General features: G+C 36.4%; 1 protein-coding gene across 4 annotated transcripts in view; it reads right to left on the bottom strand.

The window, feature by feature from the left end:
• Positions 1-17,212, bottom strand: part of COL12A1 (collagen type XII alpha 1 chain) — a 100,927-nt gene that overhangs the window by 38,051 nt on the left and 45,664 nt on the right. For all 4 annotated transcript variants that reach the window (XM_017731072.1, XM_017731073.1, XM_008631243.2 and 1 more), the window contains 18 exons: positions 16,900-17,029; positions 15,735-15,880; positions 15,339-15,468; positions 14,407-14,546; positions 13,563-13,692; positions 11,456-11,592; positions 11,041-11,173; positions 10,913-10,939; positions 10,460-10,602; positions 8,216-8,345; positions 7,209-7,348; positions 5,986-6,115; positions 5,092-5,234; positions 4,037-4,166; positions 2,972-3,114; positions 1,410-1,539; positions 1,093-1,212; positions 335-481 (listed from right to left, as the gene is read on the bottom strand). In XM_017731072.1, coding sequence (XP_017586561.1) covers positions 335-481; positions 1,093-1,212; positions 1,410-1,539; positions 2,972-3,114; positions 4,037-4,166; positions 5,092-5,234; positions 5,986-6,115; positions 7,209-7,348; positions 8,216-8,345; positions 10,460-10,602; positions 10,913-10,939; positions 11,041-11,173; positions 11,456-11,592; positions 13,563-13,692; positions 14,407-14,546; positions 15,339-15,468; positions 15,735-15,880; positions 16,900-17,029 — 2,329 coding nt within the window. The remainder of the gene's footprint in view (positions 1-334; positions 482-1,092; positions 1,213-1,409; positions 1,540-2,971; positions 3,115-4,036; positions 4,167-5,091; positions 5,235-5,985; positions 6,116-7,208; positions 7,349-8,215; positions 8,346-10,459; positions 10,603-10,912; positions 10,940-11,040; positions 11,174-11,455; positions 11,593-13,562; positions 13,693-14,406; positions 14,547-15,338; positions 15,469-15,734; positions 15,881-16,899; positions 17,030-17,212) is intronic.

The raw sequence follows: 17,212 nt of genomic DNA, 5'->3' as shown, positions 1-17,212 counted from the left end.
GAGTATCAAAAAGCCTAGACCCACTTAGTAACATGGTTAGATTCTGTAGCACCCTGCAGACAGTTAAAGATTGACTCCAAATATAGCTTAACAAAATTTTAGGAAGTAAACAAGAAAATTTTATTTCATCAAGTCATCACTTAAAAATATATCTTCATTACTGTTTCTAAGATTCGTGTTTTTAAGATCTACATCATGGACAGATGACAAGTATTCTCCATGAGACAATGCACAGGCTTCCCAGCAACCAGCCATCAAAATCTTCTCTTAATCAATGTTGTCTCAGACGAGCATATGTATCCAGCATGACTACAACAAAATCCTTCTGACTTACATGTAGTGCCTTGATCTGTCAAAGGTACACTCATTCCAGAATCATACTGGGCATAGACATTCACATCATAAGTAGTACTGGGAGACAGATTATGCAAAGTGTAGGAAGTCACTTCTCCCACAAAAAACTCCCTGGGCTCATTTGAACCTTGGATTGAAAGGAAGCATTAAGAACACAGAAAGAGAAAGAATCATGATTACATGAGCTACAAAATTATTCCGTCTCTTACACATCAGTAAATGTTAACCTAATTTTTTTTTAAAACAAAGCATATTGACTTCTTAAATTTTAGCATATTACAATGTTGCAAACAGAACATACACAGTTCTACAAACTATTGTGAAATGTTTGTGCTCAGCTTCTAGAAAGGTATGTATATTGTTTGAAGGCCACATAAAACAAAGGTTCTTCAGGACATTAGTATTCAAATACCTGTCCAATACTCATCTCATACACACCAGTTCATAGCCTTAGAAGAACAAGAGGCATTAAAGAGGTGAAAAACAAATCAGGTCACTGTATAAAGTTTTAACTATACAATTCAATCCCTGTGAATGTATGAAACTGCCTTTGATAGTTTGTGTTTATTATAGAATACTGATCATAAGACTAAAGTTTTCATGAAAATCGGTAAACAAAGGAAATAAATAGATCCTTTAACACAAACATTTCTTAATACATATGATTTCTACTCTGGTCTGCCATTAGCTACTCACTGTTCTCAAAGTGGTGTACTCAGAATGAACAAGTTTTCTTACCCACAGGTTTGTATACAATTTTATAGCCAAGAACAGGGGATGGTGAAGGATCCCAGGAAACTCTGAAACGTGTATACCATTCATCAGTTATATACATATTTTGAGGAGGAAGCAGGCCAACTAAAAAGAAAGAAAGAAAACCATTCTAATTAGGCTAGTAATTGTTTTTCAGTCTTTAGAAATGCAGATTGTTACTCTGCAAGGTAACAATCACATCAAGGACTTAATTAACTTAATGAAGCCTTAATAATGTTGAAGTGCTCAAGGAATATGTCTTAAACATAAAAAAGAATAAACCACATGAAAACTATAATTACCAGTTCTGCCATTTCCAGTCAGTTGTCCACCATCTCCATCTTCATACACAGCAACAACAGTAATTTTGTACGGCGTATCTGACTGCAGTGGTTGCAGTATCACATTATTCCTTATCCCAGGAACTGTTGTCTAGAACACACAAGAAACAGAGTTGAACACACTCAGAGTCTTGTAACTGATCAGTAATGACAGTAGCCAGAAACAAAAATTTGTTCTGACATTTGGCACACTCTTTTTTATGTCCACCATAGAAAAATTCATTCAGGATACCTTAAGGGTTATAGCCTGTAAACAGTTATCAGTATTTGCTATTTTGAATTACAAAACACTGCGGCCATCACAAAAACATAAATCAAATTGACTCTTCAGTCCCAACCCTCACATCAGACTGAGATGCTGCAGTTCTTCACCAAGATTTCAGTACTCTTCCCTCATAGAAAGGTAAAATTCATAATGTTGTGTTTGTTTTCTTGGCAGAAATAGGTTATTCTGAGAAGGAAGCTCTAAATAAATTGACATATAAAAATATCTCTATTTATGCATCCCTCAGTCTCCTCAACTTCCTTATGCAGCCATGCACTATTGCTGACTTCCAATGAAAATGTAGGTATAATCCCAAAAGTGACCCTGCTCCATAAGGAAGACATAAAGCACTGAAACTATGGGAAGTAACTTGAGGTATCTATCTCAAAAGCACATGCCAGTCAGCATTTGCTATGAATACTTGAGTAAAATTTTTGGTTGTTTGAGACTTGCTGTTTTTGTGGATTGTCCAATCTTTTCTGCAAAGAAGATATGTGTGTTGACAAATATGTGTGCCCTGATTAACAAGTACAGTAGGGAATTTTCAAACAGTGAATTTTCAGCATGTGCTATACAATAATATAAAAGCAATAATAGCATTTAAATAGCGCTCTATACATGTCGTTTTGGCTGGTGGCAGTTGGCAGGAATTCTGCCATTGACCTCCGCAGGATCTGAGCTTAGCTTTGCTATAAATACTCCATGAATTTTATAAGCTTCAGAATAACTTGTGCTAGCATTAAGCTGCAGGAAATGAAACACAAACGCTTACAATTCATACTGAAACTTAGAATAGCAAGTTAGATGCTGAATCAAAGTTATCATTGTTGTCATATTAGACTCTGTTAACTCTCTTCAATTTATAAAATGCAGACTCATATTTATTCTGTATTTTAGCACACTGACTTCGAAATGAATAGAGTATGAAGCAATAGATGGCTATTCAAATGTATCACATTTGAACAAAATGCCAGGAAGCAGATTCTGTTCAGAATATTCTAATTAATGTGTGACTCACATTTTCAACATTATTTTACACACATATTTGTTTTTAAACCATATATGTTCTGCAGCTTCATGAAAAAAAAACCAAACCTGTTTTCTACAAACCATGGCCTCTTAACATTTACAGCAATGTCCAGAGAAGCCATGGAGCCTGCAACGTGTACTACGTGTAGAACAAGTGTCTCGGTTTTTCTGTAGCCTAAAGAATTGGCTGAGAACACCTCAGTGCTTACTAAGGAATTACAGAACTTACATATTCATCGATAGGGTCTCCCACAGTGGGTGAGTAAATGATTCTGTACTGCTGGACTGGCCCATCAGCATGGTCCCATTGTACAGAAAGGCTGTTTGTAGTCTCATCAAATACTCTCACATTCCTTGGACCACTGCGAGGCACTAAAGAATGAAAATACAGAAGGTTGTATGGGGTATGATACCTCTTGTTCAGTGCTATCCTCATCAATTCAAATGTTGCCCTGAAGCCAAAGTCAAGGGCCCTTCCTGAAACCCTGAATAAATAAATATACATGGGGAGATTAAATCAATGATAATATGGCAGTGCCTGAAGGTCTTAAATAGAAAGAGAGCCCGGCTGGAGGAACTGGAGCAAAATGGAAGGGAGAGAACACCCAGATGTGCAAAGTGAGCATCTACATACATTCTGCTTCTCAAACTCCTGCGGACAAGTATAACTATAGCCTGTCACATCTTCAAATTTTAGATGAATATGGGGATTTCACAGGGATAACATAGAAGAAGCAAAATTATTGCTGTCAACAGGTTCTGTACATGTTATTTCTAGTATGAATTTTAAAGAAGCTAAGCATCAGCCAACCAGATCCTATGAGAGAAGTTATAACAAGGATATTTTGGTGTTTAGGTGTCTGCAGCAAAAAACCAAACATCTGAGGAGGCCAACACATACAATTACCATGTTAGACAGAACATGAACACTTTTTTTTCTGTTGACAACTAATCTTACCCATTTTAATATGCTATTTTTTCTTTACAAAAGATAAATCGTTATTTGCCTGTAATTTGATTTTGAGAACAGCCTTTAAAGTCTAACACATTCAAATTAAGCTTATTTCCCGATTGAAAATTACGTTGCTAATTATTCAAGCACCACAACTGACAGACAGCATAGCAAAAGTTTCCTGCCACAGAGGCCTGCAATTGCTGCAGCCATAACACAGACGCATTAATTCAGGGTTGCACTAAATGGCTCACATTACTTGTAATCGTAACCAATTTTTTAAGTTCTTCTCACACCAATTTTGACATATATTTCACAACACAAGTACTGATTGCCTCTTACATGTTCTTCCCTGTGCTTGGCTTGGATTTCCCTCTCCATCTGCATACAGAGCTATAACATTTATTGAGTAAGCAGTGTCAGGAGTCAAGCGCTCCAGAATCACATCACGAGTGTTGGCTGGTACCACAATCTAAAACAGGAACAAAAAGCATCTATATAAATAACGTTTCAGCTTATACCATTTCTTTTTAGAAAACAATTTGAATAAAATATAGAAAAATTTGGAACATGACCATGCTGCACACTGTCCAAGAAAAACACACAAGTTTAAAATAAACAAGCAATATTGATGAAAATTCACTAACAGGCGAAAAAAAAAACCAACCAAGGAGCTCTCAGTCTGCAAATAGAATTGTTATTTTTTTACATTTTACATTAAAATAGTTCAGAAAAAAAAGGAGAAACATTTATTAACAAAAACTAAAAAAGTAAATTCAGTCACAGTTTACTGACATATAAAGGACATAAAAAGTCCTTAGAATTCCTTACATAAAAACATGTACATCTACGTGTACAATATGGGTGTACATTTTGCATAAGTACATTCATGGTCGAAGTTTAAAACTGCACTTATTTCTACACAAACCCAAGAACTCTTACTTCATACCCGTAGGGCACTTTTTTACCCATATCCAGACTTCACTGCTCACCAACCCCCACTAAACAGTAATGATTTGGGGTAAGCAGGTGGTTTAGTGGTAAAATCACATAAACCTGGCATCTGGTTTCATAATTACATAATTCCTAATAAATATTTGTTGTCTCCTACTCTCTTAAAAAAAAAAAAAAAAAAAGGCTTAATTTTCTTCATCTTTACCTGCGGTATGATATCCTCAATACAGAGTTTTAAATGGAAGTCTTATTTCTTATTTCTTTCATTTCACCAAATTAAGCCTTTTTAACAATGGATTAGACTCCTATAAACACTGGGCTTTCAGTAGAGACTCTCCTGAGCAGACAGTTGGCCTGAGTTTACTATTATTTTTTACACTCATTGAAGGAAGCAATATTTTCTGCACACATTTGACTCATAGTATAAAAGCTAAATTACTTACAGATTCTGATGGCCTTGGGCCAGTCAGTGGAGCATAATTAATTCTATATTGCTGTACTGGACCTGGAGCAGGTTCCCATCGGACATTCATGCTGTTTGGTGTGGGATTGTAAACGTGAATGTTTCTTGGTGTTCCTCTCTCCACTAGATCAAGGATAATTTAAATTAAGTTTTACAAAGTTGCTTGTGTAAGTTATATTTCTACTTGAATTTACAACAGTGCTCAAAAGAAGTTGAAAAGCACCTCAGCCCAAGATAACACATTACTTTTGTTAGCCCAAAATTTACAAAGCTAAGAATCTCCATGTTTAGTCATTCCAAACTTCCGTACCAGGCAGCAAAGTATGTGCTTGTACTGCAAATTGAAAGTATGATCATAACACTTTGTTATCCTACTGTTGATCAGACATGTGTGAAAAATAGTCACAAACTACACATTTTAATGTGTAATGTATAATGTCAAGTTGACGTTAGCAGCTCAAACTTCCTGGAAAATTTTAAGTACATGGTGTGGACATTAGCATGGATCAACACTAATATTTGCTGTTTGTTCACCGGTAGTGCTACTAGCACTACAATTAAAATTTTACTATTCTGTGAAGTAAACAGTAAATGTGCTGCACAACTTTGCAGCTGAACTTCCCTGAAATAAGTGGACTGAAAGTCTCCACAAGAAAGGAAAGGAAAACAAAAAAGGAAAGGAAGGAAAGCAAAGGAAACAGAATAAATTACGGAGCTGCAACAATAACCAAGCAGGTAAACAGAGTTTTTGGCACTTATGTTTTAGCTTTAGGGAAAATAAACTTCCACTTCTGATGTAAAATCAATTTCTAATGATCTGAGGCCATTAATAAAAAAATCCTAGTATTTTCTTGGAAAGGACTATTTTACTTACAAGTGCGTCCAGTGTCAGAGGTACGTCCACCATCCCCCTCTGGGAAAACTGGAACCACAGTTACAGTGTAAGGTGTGTTGGGTTCAAGAGTCCTCAGGATGACATAGTTTGTATTTCCTGGTACTGTGGTCTACAAATTTAAAAAGAAAGGAAGAGTCAAGAAACTTACAAAAACACGCCAAAAAAAAAAAAAAATTAAGCTGTTTTATTTCTCACTTACTCCCCTACCATATCTCATTTCCAGACTGGATGTGATAAAAACTTTACAAAAGGTGAAGCTTAAAATAACATGGTTCATGGTATCTTCTGGAATTGCCTTTCAAGAATGTTCTGTCTCAGACTCAATACAAATTATTTCTATGCTTTCCTACATAATCCCTTATAGCTCTTTCCACTTTTGGGTCCAGATCCTGCTGTACTAATGAAAGTAGCAGAATCTGCAGTGATCTCTTTAATGACCACTATTTAGCAGCTCGGAGGCATTAAAATATCACTAAATCAAAAAAACAAAACAAAAAAACAAACATGTAATGAAGAGCTCATGTTAGGAAATAAAACTCCACAGCATTTAAGAATATTTGGCGTCAGTAGTACTTTAGTTGCTATTGAAACAATGGCATTCATGTACGACTCATTTCATGGGCACATTAAATTGCAGTCATATAGAAAAAGAATCACAACTGGGAAACAATATTCCCTAGTCTGCAGCAAGGATTTCATATTTTCAGGATTCTTTTAGCTCTTTGGTAATTAAATAATTTGAGGACATTAGAATGTGCATTTTTCTGCTTTCACAAATACCATTTGTGAAACGGTCACATTTCACACTACAGTCACATGACATTACAGTCACATAATTTCTTAGCAGTAAAAATGGGTAGAAATTAGGTCTGCTAACTTTATAACCTTTTGTACACCCTGAAGTCAGTTTTACACTCACACATAGTGCCCTAGGAATAAAGAAATAAAAAATTGTGTGTGGTATTAAATCCCATGCTAAGAACTAATCACTGATGGTCTACTATATGAAATCAAACATCTGTAATACATATAGGAGGAACTTTCATGGCAGTGCTGTGCATTTTCTTCAGGGTGGCTATGAACAGAAAAAAAGCCAGTGCATAGGCAAACAAGATCTACTTCTCTCAGCAGCATTTCTCTCACTAGCACCATGAGCTGTAATTTATCTGAGACGGTTAGTGAGATCCACATGAAGAATTTACCATTTCTTCTGCACCTCCAGCTGTAGGACCATAAAACACTTTGTACTGGCGAGGACTTCCTTCTGCATGATCCCATCGAACATTCAAAGTACTGGTGGTTGGATCATAAACTAGCAAGTTCTTCACAGTGGTGAGGGGTTCTGAAACAGATCAATGACCTGTCAGAAATGTGGAACGCTATTCTCTCATTTTTGCTGTCAGACCATACCTCTGTAATGTATCCTTAGGAAATGTTAAAAATAGGTTTAGTAGCTCATGTTAAACCTTATCTGTCTTCATTAATCAGAACATCCGGCCCCATCCAACAGCATAAGCAATGCTAGTTAGAAAAATTTATTCATGGATACCGTTTTGGAATTATGCAATGAGAACATTAGGATTTTTTTCTTCAATCCTTACCAAACACATTGCTTAGTCTGACTTTCCATTGCAAGCTCATAATTAAAGTAAATGCAACTGAATTAATAAATTTATGGTTAGATAATTAATTAATTAAATGTATTGAAATGACTTTTACACCTGGAGTGTGTCTGATAGCAAATCACTCTGTGATTTCTATAGCAGGATCAAAAGAATCCATCAACATAAAATGGTAGAGTCCTAAAGTGCACACTCTAAAGGTCAGCCTCTCAACTGAAGGTGCTTAAAAGTACACATATATGAGAGTAACATGTCTTCAGATGCTTTAAGGCATTTACTGCATTATGGCATAAAACAATGAAGCAAATTAAAATGAGGAAGAAGTTCCATAGTAACATTAGAGTTTCTCTCAGCTGTAAAAACTGTAAAAATCCAGTCAAAGGCTGGTGGTCAAAGTGGTCCAGGATTTCTCTACAGCCAGTAGACTGACAGGTGTTCTTACTTTAGAAACTTGAAAGCCACCAAAGGACAAATGACAAATACAGATGAGATGTATTTCACCTTAAGAAATTTTTCTCAGCTCTTCTGAAAAGCAATACATCAATATTGTTTTGTACCTAATAAGAAGACATGAAGAAATTACTTACTGGTTCTGCCTCGTCCTGTCATTCGTCCCCCCTCACCGTCTGCATACATTGATGAAACAGTAATAGTATATGGTGTGTCAGGCTGCAGCTTCTGAATCACCACACTGTTCTGTCGTCCTCCAACGGTAGTCTGCAGCAAAACAAAAGGAAAATATTAAAATCCCTTTTATACTGTCTCTTTTATGCTTACTGGTATAGTAAAGAACGCAAGCATTTGATGCAGAGTAGAAAACACTCTGATGTATCAAATGCTGCAATGCTCTTGTGACTGACACTGACAGCAGACATTGAACAGTAGTAATATTTAGTACATACTGGTTTTAGCAAGTTTAGACACAAAGCCACTATTCTTTAAAATCTCCGACCTTGCATACAACCACAATTATACATCAACTGCCAGTTCTGTACCAGCACAAATTATATTGTAACTGCATATACCCCATCATTCTTTGTACTTTTAAGACTATCTGCACATTTTCAAAGCCTATTCAGCTAGTGTGTTCAGCATAACAGTTAAAATCAACTGTTGATGAAGAACTGATAACAAGCAAGCATTTACACATCTTCACATTTCATAGCAGTAGATTATTTTATTTTACAAGCAGACTATTTTAACTTACAATCAAAGGGTTTTTTTGTACTCAAGTGGACAAAGCTCCTTTCAAAGCACAAATGCTTTTATCATCCCATCATGGCTACCTCTACATTTTCATATCTGGTTGCCTTTCAAAGCCTAACCCTAAATCATCATGTTCTCTGCAGTTCTGTGTGCAGTTTTTGCAGACCTATCTTCAAATCACCTGTGATTCTTCTTGGTGCTGAGACCATTAAACGTCAGACATAAAAGCCCTCCAGAAATTCTATTTTAAGTACCTTGGTGGGGACTGTTCTACTGCCTACCCAGCATCTACAGTTTAATAAAATATCAGAGTAACAAAAGAAGACAAGGAATTATGATCATATGACAGCAAGTCATTAGAAGACAGACATTAAATGCCATGAACAGAGTATGAGAGTTCTGTGTGCTCTCCTTAGAGGTATTTTCTCCAACTGTTACTTCCTGAGTCTATCCAGCCGTAAGCAATTAAGTCTCTTAACTATATTCTTTGCACAGATTTCAAGAGAATGATCATAATTCTCTTTTTACTCCACTACCAGCATTTAATTAGATATTAATTGAACTTATTGCTGCTCCTTATTCCTCTAGCGATTTCTCACTAAAATTTTGTTCAACTACTTATACACATTTCAGTTACCTCAACCCAAATGCATGTTGTTCAGAAGAGAGTTAAAATGTGTGTGTAAATATCCAACTGATTCTAAAGTAAATATTCCTAGATATACTTCTGAACATGTGTGATCTCCAATTACAGGAGCAAGCTAAATGAATGTGGCTCTCATCTGAGACTGTTTCTGTGACTCATTTGACAGTAACCGCAACAGCCTCCCACTACAGAATAGGGCATTTTTAAGTAGCACACACTTCTGATAAACAGCATGACCGAATTACCATTCCCAGGCTGTGTTGTGTAGGCTGCCAGTAGTCAAAACAGTTCTTGCTGACAACACAGGGAAGCTGGCTGATCACAGAGTACTGTCTCTCCATAGCATTACAGGTTCTCATCATATTAAGAGTCTAAAATACCTTAAATACTTCATTAGCACATTTTTTACATGGATTTTTTTTTTTGAAACTGCTACCTCTGGGTGGTTATTCTGACCCTAGAGTGGCAAAAGACAGTCTCAGCTGTTCACAGCATGTTTCATGGCAAAGTCCTCTGATAGCACGTGAACCACACTATGAAAACAATGGAAAACTCTGGACTATGAAAGTAGTCATGGTAGTTCATATTGTTGTGACACTTATATCTGTGACTTTTAGCCTTGCATGCTGATTGACTTATTTCTCAATGCACTTTATTTTAATTTTCTCTATAGATAAACAGTTGGAGTTTATGATCTCAAAGATCTTTTCCAACCTAAATGAGTCTATGATTACGTGATTTTTGAGAAAACAGGATGCATCCAAAGTTATTGCTGCTCAATTAAGAGTATTCTAACTTGGATTTGAAAGGGGAGAAAAAAAAGGTGGGAGTATATACTTATTCACTATAAATACAAATCTTCATGCAAAAGGTGATTAATATCTAGAGTGTTGTGCTTTGAAAAGAAATTATTCTAATGGATTACTTTGCAGAAGGTTCATTTAAGGTTGAATAACTTTAGCACTTCAAAATTAGTTACCAACTGTTCAGGGCCATCCCCACTGATAGGCTGGTAAATGATCCTGTATCTCTGCACTCGACCACTGGCAGGATCCCATTTCACAGTCAAACTGTGGGAAGTTGCATTGTACACCTGAAGGTTTCGTGGGCCACTCTTTGGGGCTGAGAAGCATAATAAAGAAAAGAATAAACATGAAGTTCGCCAAAGAGCAGAGACAAACACTTCATTCACAGTTTTAGGGCTGCATGAATGCCTGATCAAGAGTAGAATGTATTAAGTACAGGGGAACATAAACTGTAATGTTTGTAAAATAATAAACATGTGGTAATCTAGTGTTTAGTATTCTCCCAAATACACAATAATATTTATTAAATGATCTCAGTTTTTTAATGTCAACATTCGTCACAGTTTAGAAAAAGAGAGGTATGAGTTTCCTTCAATAAAATGGTACCTGGAAATTCAGATTCTTACCTTGTGTAGTGATAGGTACCAAGGGTACTAGGAAAAAAGTAGAAAGAATTTTCAGAATTCTTGTATGTATATGCCTTCTGTTTTAATAACTATGAACAACAACATGCAGAATCCCTTTATTTACTTACATGTTCGTTCACTGCCAATGAGCTCATCACTTTCTGATTCATCAGGATAGATGGCAGTAACTGAGACATCATATAATGTATCTGGATTCAAATTTTCAAAGACCAAACTATTCTCATCCCCATTTAAGATAGTCTTGTGAAGAAATTAAAGAAAAAGGAAAAAAATAAATAAACAAAACCAAAACATACAAATGAAACAGGCAAACAGAGTGGGATAGAACTGAGTAACTTTTCACTCAGTAACATCACTGCAAGTGGCTGTAAGTATATGTCCTACACCTTCTCACTGGATTTCTATGGAGCACAACAAGAGGGTTTGCAAGTTGTAGGCCATTTATCAATTACATTTCTGAGTTTAATAATACACCCTCTGTGAGACTGCCCTCAAAAGCATACGGTGGCTGTCTATTCTTACCTCCTGTTTTTCTCTTCCATAGGGTCCCCATTTTATTCTATATAGAGAGACATCTGGAGCTCCATGATCCCAAGTACCTCTGAAACTATTTGTGGTTATATCTGTGATTCTGAGGTTAACTGGTGCTGGCACAGGCTCTATTATGAGAAAAGGAAAAATATTCCACAAAATGTAACTACAAAATAAATACAGTTAAACAAAGGAATTACTCAGAAAAATAATTTAGAAGATTATGTAGAATGTTCATCTCTCAGTTACCATGCTTCTAATGACTACAATCAAGCCCTATAGTATAACCCAGTCCACTTACACTAGGCAAATCATCCTTCATAAGGTCACATCATTAGGTCATCGCCTGATAAAATAGACATAGCTCTACTGACCTCAGCAGAGGTCACAACTCACATGCCTACTCAAAACAACTGAAGCCCTGGCTTTTACATTTTGGAGCTCTATGGAGTGAATATGAACTCCCATAGACACAGGTCAAGTTCCTGCATGAGTTTCTCACAAATCTTAAAATTCTTTGTATAAGCCAAATAAGTCACCACTTGTTTAGAAAGAATTCACAGTGGTTAACTGTAGGTTAAGGAAGCAAAATATTATAGCCACTGGGAAGAAATACGTAAATAGGTAGAACCAGAGAATTAAAATAATTTCTTTGGCAGAGCTTTCCTTTTCTTTCCTTACACACATATTCACACAAAACCACAGGTATAGAACAAAGACTAGCACAACAGCAAGCAGAAAATCTCACAAACATTTTTAAATACATCAGACTACCAAATTAAAAATTCAGCAGAATAAATAAGACAGACTATTCATGGGTTTTTCTTCTTTTTCACACCAGATGGAGGGGCAGTGAAAAGGTAATATTACTCTTTTATATTGTACCTTTTCTGGTTAACTGTCTTCTTAAATCCTAAGCCTTGATCAGGATGAGAACTTCCTTGATACCTGCTTTCTCCTTTCAGTCTGTCACATCTCCTGTATGGAGATCAGCTCTTACAGCTTGTGCAACTCCATTTCCTTGCCTCTATTTGTCGAGGTTACTTAAAAGCTGCCTTTATGATTCTCTAAAAATAAAGGCTGCTTTAGCATTCCATTATGCAAAACCTCTCTTGGATCAGAGGCAGGATCATATCTCTCTAATCCTCTATTATATGGCTCAACTTCTTATTCACAGCTTCTTATTCACTTTCCTAGATTCCTACATAGACTTGATAAACCTTTCCTCTGTCCTCATATTTTCTTACCAATTCTACTCCGGTTGCAGTGACCCAGCCCACTGCGGGGCTGGGGCAGCGTGATGCCAATCAATCCCAGCCCATCCCCTGGATCGAGTTTCCCGACGAGGCAGACTCAGAGGGCGAGTTGAGGGGCGGCTCAGAAGCCTAAGCCGCACCCCCTGGGCAGTGCCCGGGTACAAGCCACCTCCCCCCGTTCGGAAAAATTCTCGGTTACTCGGTTGTTCGCTGGTTCTCTGTTATAATTCCTGCCTCTTGGTTTCCCCCAGTGGTTCTTGGTAAATTGTATCTGACCCCTGGCTTGTAACTCATTGGTTGTTTTCCCCTTTCACTGTGGTTTTCAAATTTCCTATAAAACTGAGGACAAGCCTCAGGGGAGGGCCCCATTGCATTCCATCCCTTCTGAGCTTGTTCAGGTTGCGAAACTTCATGTTCCCTTTGCAAAGAAGCCAGCTAGCCAGCCCAGCCAGCAGCACCCATCCTGATGCCAAAGTCGCTTCTGCAACACACAGAAGAACGCAGCTGGACTGTCTCTGACCTGGGGCACACCAGAGGTCGTGCGACGAGCACAAGTACTGCGTTATACACCTAAACTTCTCCTTCAGTCTTTAAATAGAAATAGTTTTGCTTCAGTTGCTCTTCACATCTCTGGAGACTGCGATGTCAGTGTTCACTGCAGTAAGACACAACTCATCTAAGATTCCTGTGGTTTATCATATTGCAGATAATGCTACAGTGCAAGTATTTCTCAGATTAAATTAGAGCTCCATCTAAACTCTATAACATATTGCAACACACACATCACTTAAATCAAACATAAGGCAAAAACAACCACAAGAAAGATTATTAGGAAAACTTACGAGTGACAGATTCTGCATTTGTTGGTAGGGATTCCCCTTCGTCATACACAGCAACAACTTTTACATTGTACAGTGTTTGGGAGGAAAGGTCAGAGAGAGTAACGCTTGTTTTGAGTCTGTCAAGTTCCACCTAAGAATAAAAATAATGACTTAAAGGATTGTAAATTTCTCTATTTTCTTACTCTGCAGAAATTCCTGCACTGAAAAACAAAGAAGTATTCTGCACTAAGTTTTGCCATTTACCCTTAAATTTACACCTGAATATTGAGTGTTCCCTACTAATTCCCTTGCAAAACATTATTATACACATAGTACTTGTGGGTCATTCAGTGCTTTATTCCTTTGGAAACAAGGATGCAGACTGAACCTTTAGAAAATTCTATTTCCTTTAAAAAAACAAATTTAATTCTCCAAGAGCTGGTTTATGCCTAGTAGTGCAATTAAGGAAAGCTTGCACATAGCTAAAAGACATCTCTAACAATCGTCACACATGTTTTCTCAGTAGGCAAAGGGGCTAACATACCTTTATTCCACTATCCTGTCCTCTTAATTGTAAGCTGTTCTTAGACCTTGGGAAGATGATACTTAAGCAGAGAGTAGAAACTACTATTTACCAAAGCATATTAAAATTCTCCAGTCAGTTTAAGGATTTTTCCTCTCAGGAGGAGGAGGAGGAAGAAATCTATCAAACATTTTCCAAGAAATCAATACCCTTTCCTGACTGAAATCACCATGGACTGGTGTTCTTTACTCTCAGTGGTGGGTTATAATACTAGTTTTACTATTATTTTAGTAATCTAACTTTTCAAAGTAAAACTCTTTCCTTGTACTTTAAATATTTTACCTCCTTTACATCAGCATCATCAGCTATTTTGTATCTTAGAATGTATTTTCGAACTTTTCCTGGGGCAGGATCCCAAAGGACATTCATGGTGCTGTGAGTAACATCCTGAATTGTTAAACCTCTGGGTCCAGGCAAAGGTACTGTAAAAATAATGGTAGTAGTAAGTGAATGCTATTCATAGCAGAGGTATAGGTCTCTCACAGATGGAAGTGAATTCTCTTCATGTCTTTCAGTTAAATTCTTTTCAGTGAAGGGAAGCAACCACTTTCTGAGAAGTTCGTTGTCCTGGGCATTAGATGAGACAGTTCAGGAGTTTATTTTCCCAGCAATGAGCAAAATAGCTATAAACTATGCTAGTTTCACATTTGTAAATTATGACTACAATACTTCCAGAAGTATCAGGGCTTAAGACCATGACTTTTGGTGACAATAGCCACTTTTCATCTATGGGTAATTGTTTAAAATTTTTAAGGACATAAAAGTAGCCATCTTTCATGCATCTAGACCAGAAGCATGCCTCTGCCAATAGGAATTGTTTAGGGAAAGGTATAAAAAAGGAAGCCATTTTTAGAGCTATTTTTTTTTTTTATATGACATATTTCTTCAGTATTTTCTATACTTAAGAGGATGTCTGAATTCAGGAACAGGGTTTCTAAATTAATACAAGCAAAATCGAGACCTTTTAAAAACACTGTGATCTCACGATTTCCTTCATTATTCAAGTTAAAAATTATTTTGTTTCCCTTTTAGTAGCTGGACCCTTTTCATTGAAATTGCCTTTGAGATCTCTGGGAAGTGTATGAATGTTAGAAAATACATAAAACATGGTTAAGGTGGTCTTCTAAATGAAACAGATTATATGAAAACTGTTGCATGAAATAAAATTAAATGTTGCTGAAGCAATTACAAAGCAAAAATCAAGATGCCCATACATGTCACTTCCTGTGTGGTGAGTGGGTCACTCTTCATATCACCAAATAATACGTAAGCTGTTAAAGTGTACTCGGTGTTGGGGATGAGATCTACCAGCTGCACCTCATTCACTGATGGTCCCACACGCATCTGCACATGAAAAATAACACTCCGTGTTTAAAAACTGAAGAAAGCAATGGCAGAAAAGCAAGCAATGATTTAACTTCAAGGGAATTTTGTTTGTGAGATTCACAGTATATTTACAATTTCCTGACTGATGTCATTGTATATAATATCCCAGTAAGTTCACTGCACTTGAAGAAGTACATGCCAGTCTTTTGACTATTATGATAGTCTAACAGTTTTTCTTAATTTATTTTTGGTAGAGTACAGGTAGCAAAGACAAATTCTCTTACTTCTTTCTCTGTGGCTGGGACTGTGGCATTCACAGGTTCATATGTTAACAAATAACCGGTAGCTCCATTAAGAGGTTCCCATCTCACTCTCATGTAAGTTGATCCAATATCATAAACATTTAAGTTTCTAACTGAAGAGATTGGCACTGTCAAATAAAAAAATATATATTAATTTCTTTCTTTCAGCTTCTTCATATTTAATATCACAGGTCATATCACTGAGAATATTGTACCTGGATATTAGGGCATATTATGGGTAGTAGAGAGGTGATCTGCAAACAGTGGTATTTAAATTCTTAGTTTATGAATGAGGTAATGGTCGTCATATTTTGAATGTGGCTACAGATTTTCTACATACACAGCTAAAACTCTTACAAGTCTGCACTGGAACGCTTTAGTCTTCTAAAAAGCAACATTAACTCACATGAAAATTCTAGTATGAAACAATATGACTGGCTGGGAGTCTGTACAAAGAGAGTTTTTGTCCTTTCTCTTTGTTTTCTGTATTTCTCAAATTATTAAATAAGGAAAAGTTTCCATAAAACCATATCAAAAAATAACAGAGACTTGACAAAAATTATACACGTATTTTAAGGATTTTTGACAAGCCTAATACAAAAGAAATAAAAAGAACAGCAAAAATTCAATGTTATTAAAGAGACAGAAGAGTGACTCTATGTTGCATTCAGCATAAATATACCTGAAATCAATTATGTAGACAGCTCATAGGAGAAATATAGCTAACTCATAAAAGTGGCATAATTGTCTTGAACTGGCTTTTGCTAATTAGAAATAATTCTGTCTGGTAATAGCAGGAATTAATTACCTAGCATAAAAATGAAGGAGTAAGCATTTGTTTATGATTAGATTTCAGGAATTTATAAACTCTGTCTTGTAATTCATGTCTGTTGTTCTAGTTTTGTACAACCATGTTTTTGGGCCTAGAAAGAAGCTGGGACAAATATATTCTACCACATTGCAGTTTCACTTTGGGGAAGTTTTCTGAACAACAAGCTCTGAACAACCAGAGTAACACACTACGGTTTAGTAATTCAAATTAAATATTTTGCATCTGCTAAGAAGAAAACCCATAGTGCTAAAAGTTCTGCTGAACAGGTGCCAAATTGGCTGTTAACATATTATTCAAGATCCATTTGTAACTTACAAGTTGTTTCCCTGCCGATCAGAGGTTCACTGCTTTCATCTTCTACCACAGAAAACACATTAACCACATATTCTGTTTCAGGTTGCAGATCTTTCAGAACTGTTGTTCTTTCCATCCTACTTACGTAAAACTACAAGAGAAGCAATGTTAATCACTTTAAGAGAAACATGTTTGTAATCTTATCTCTAAGAAAAGCAGTCATTCCTAGTGAAACTGCAGAAATCAATGACAAGGAGATAAATAAAGTCTGGTCCTAATTTTGTATACGTTTTGTCTGACAATATACCATTTTTGCAAAGCAAGCTGTAGGGAA

This window comes from Corvus brachyrhynchos, unplaced genomic scaffold, assembly GCF_000691975.1.
Source record: "Corvus brachyrhynchos isolate BGI_N302 unplaced genomic scaffold, ASM69197v1 scaffold234, whole genome shotgun sequence".
Taxonomy (NCBI): domain Eukaryota; kingdom Metazoa; phylum Chordata; class Aves; order Passeriformes; family Corvidae; genus Corvus; species Corvus brachyrhynchos.
Note: the sequence above shows the minus strand (reverse complement) of the source record. Positions and strands in the feature narration are given on the sequence as shown.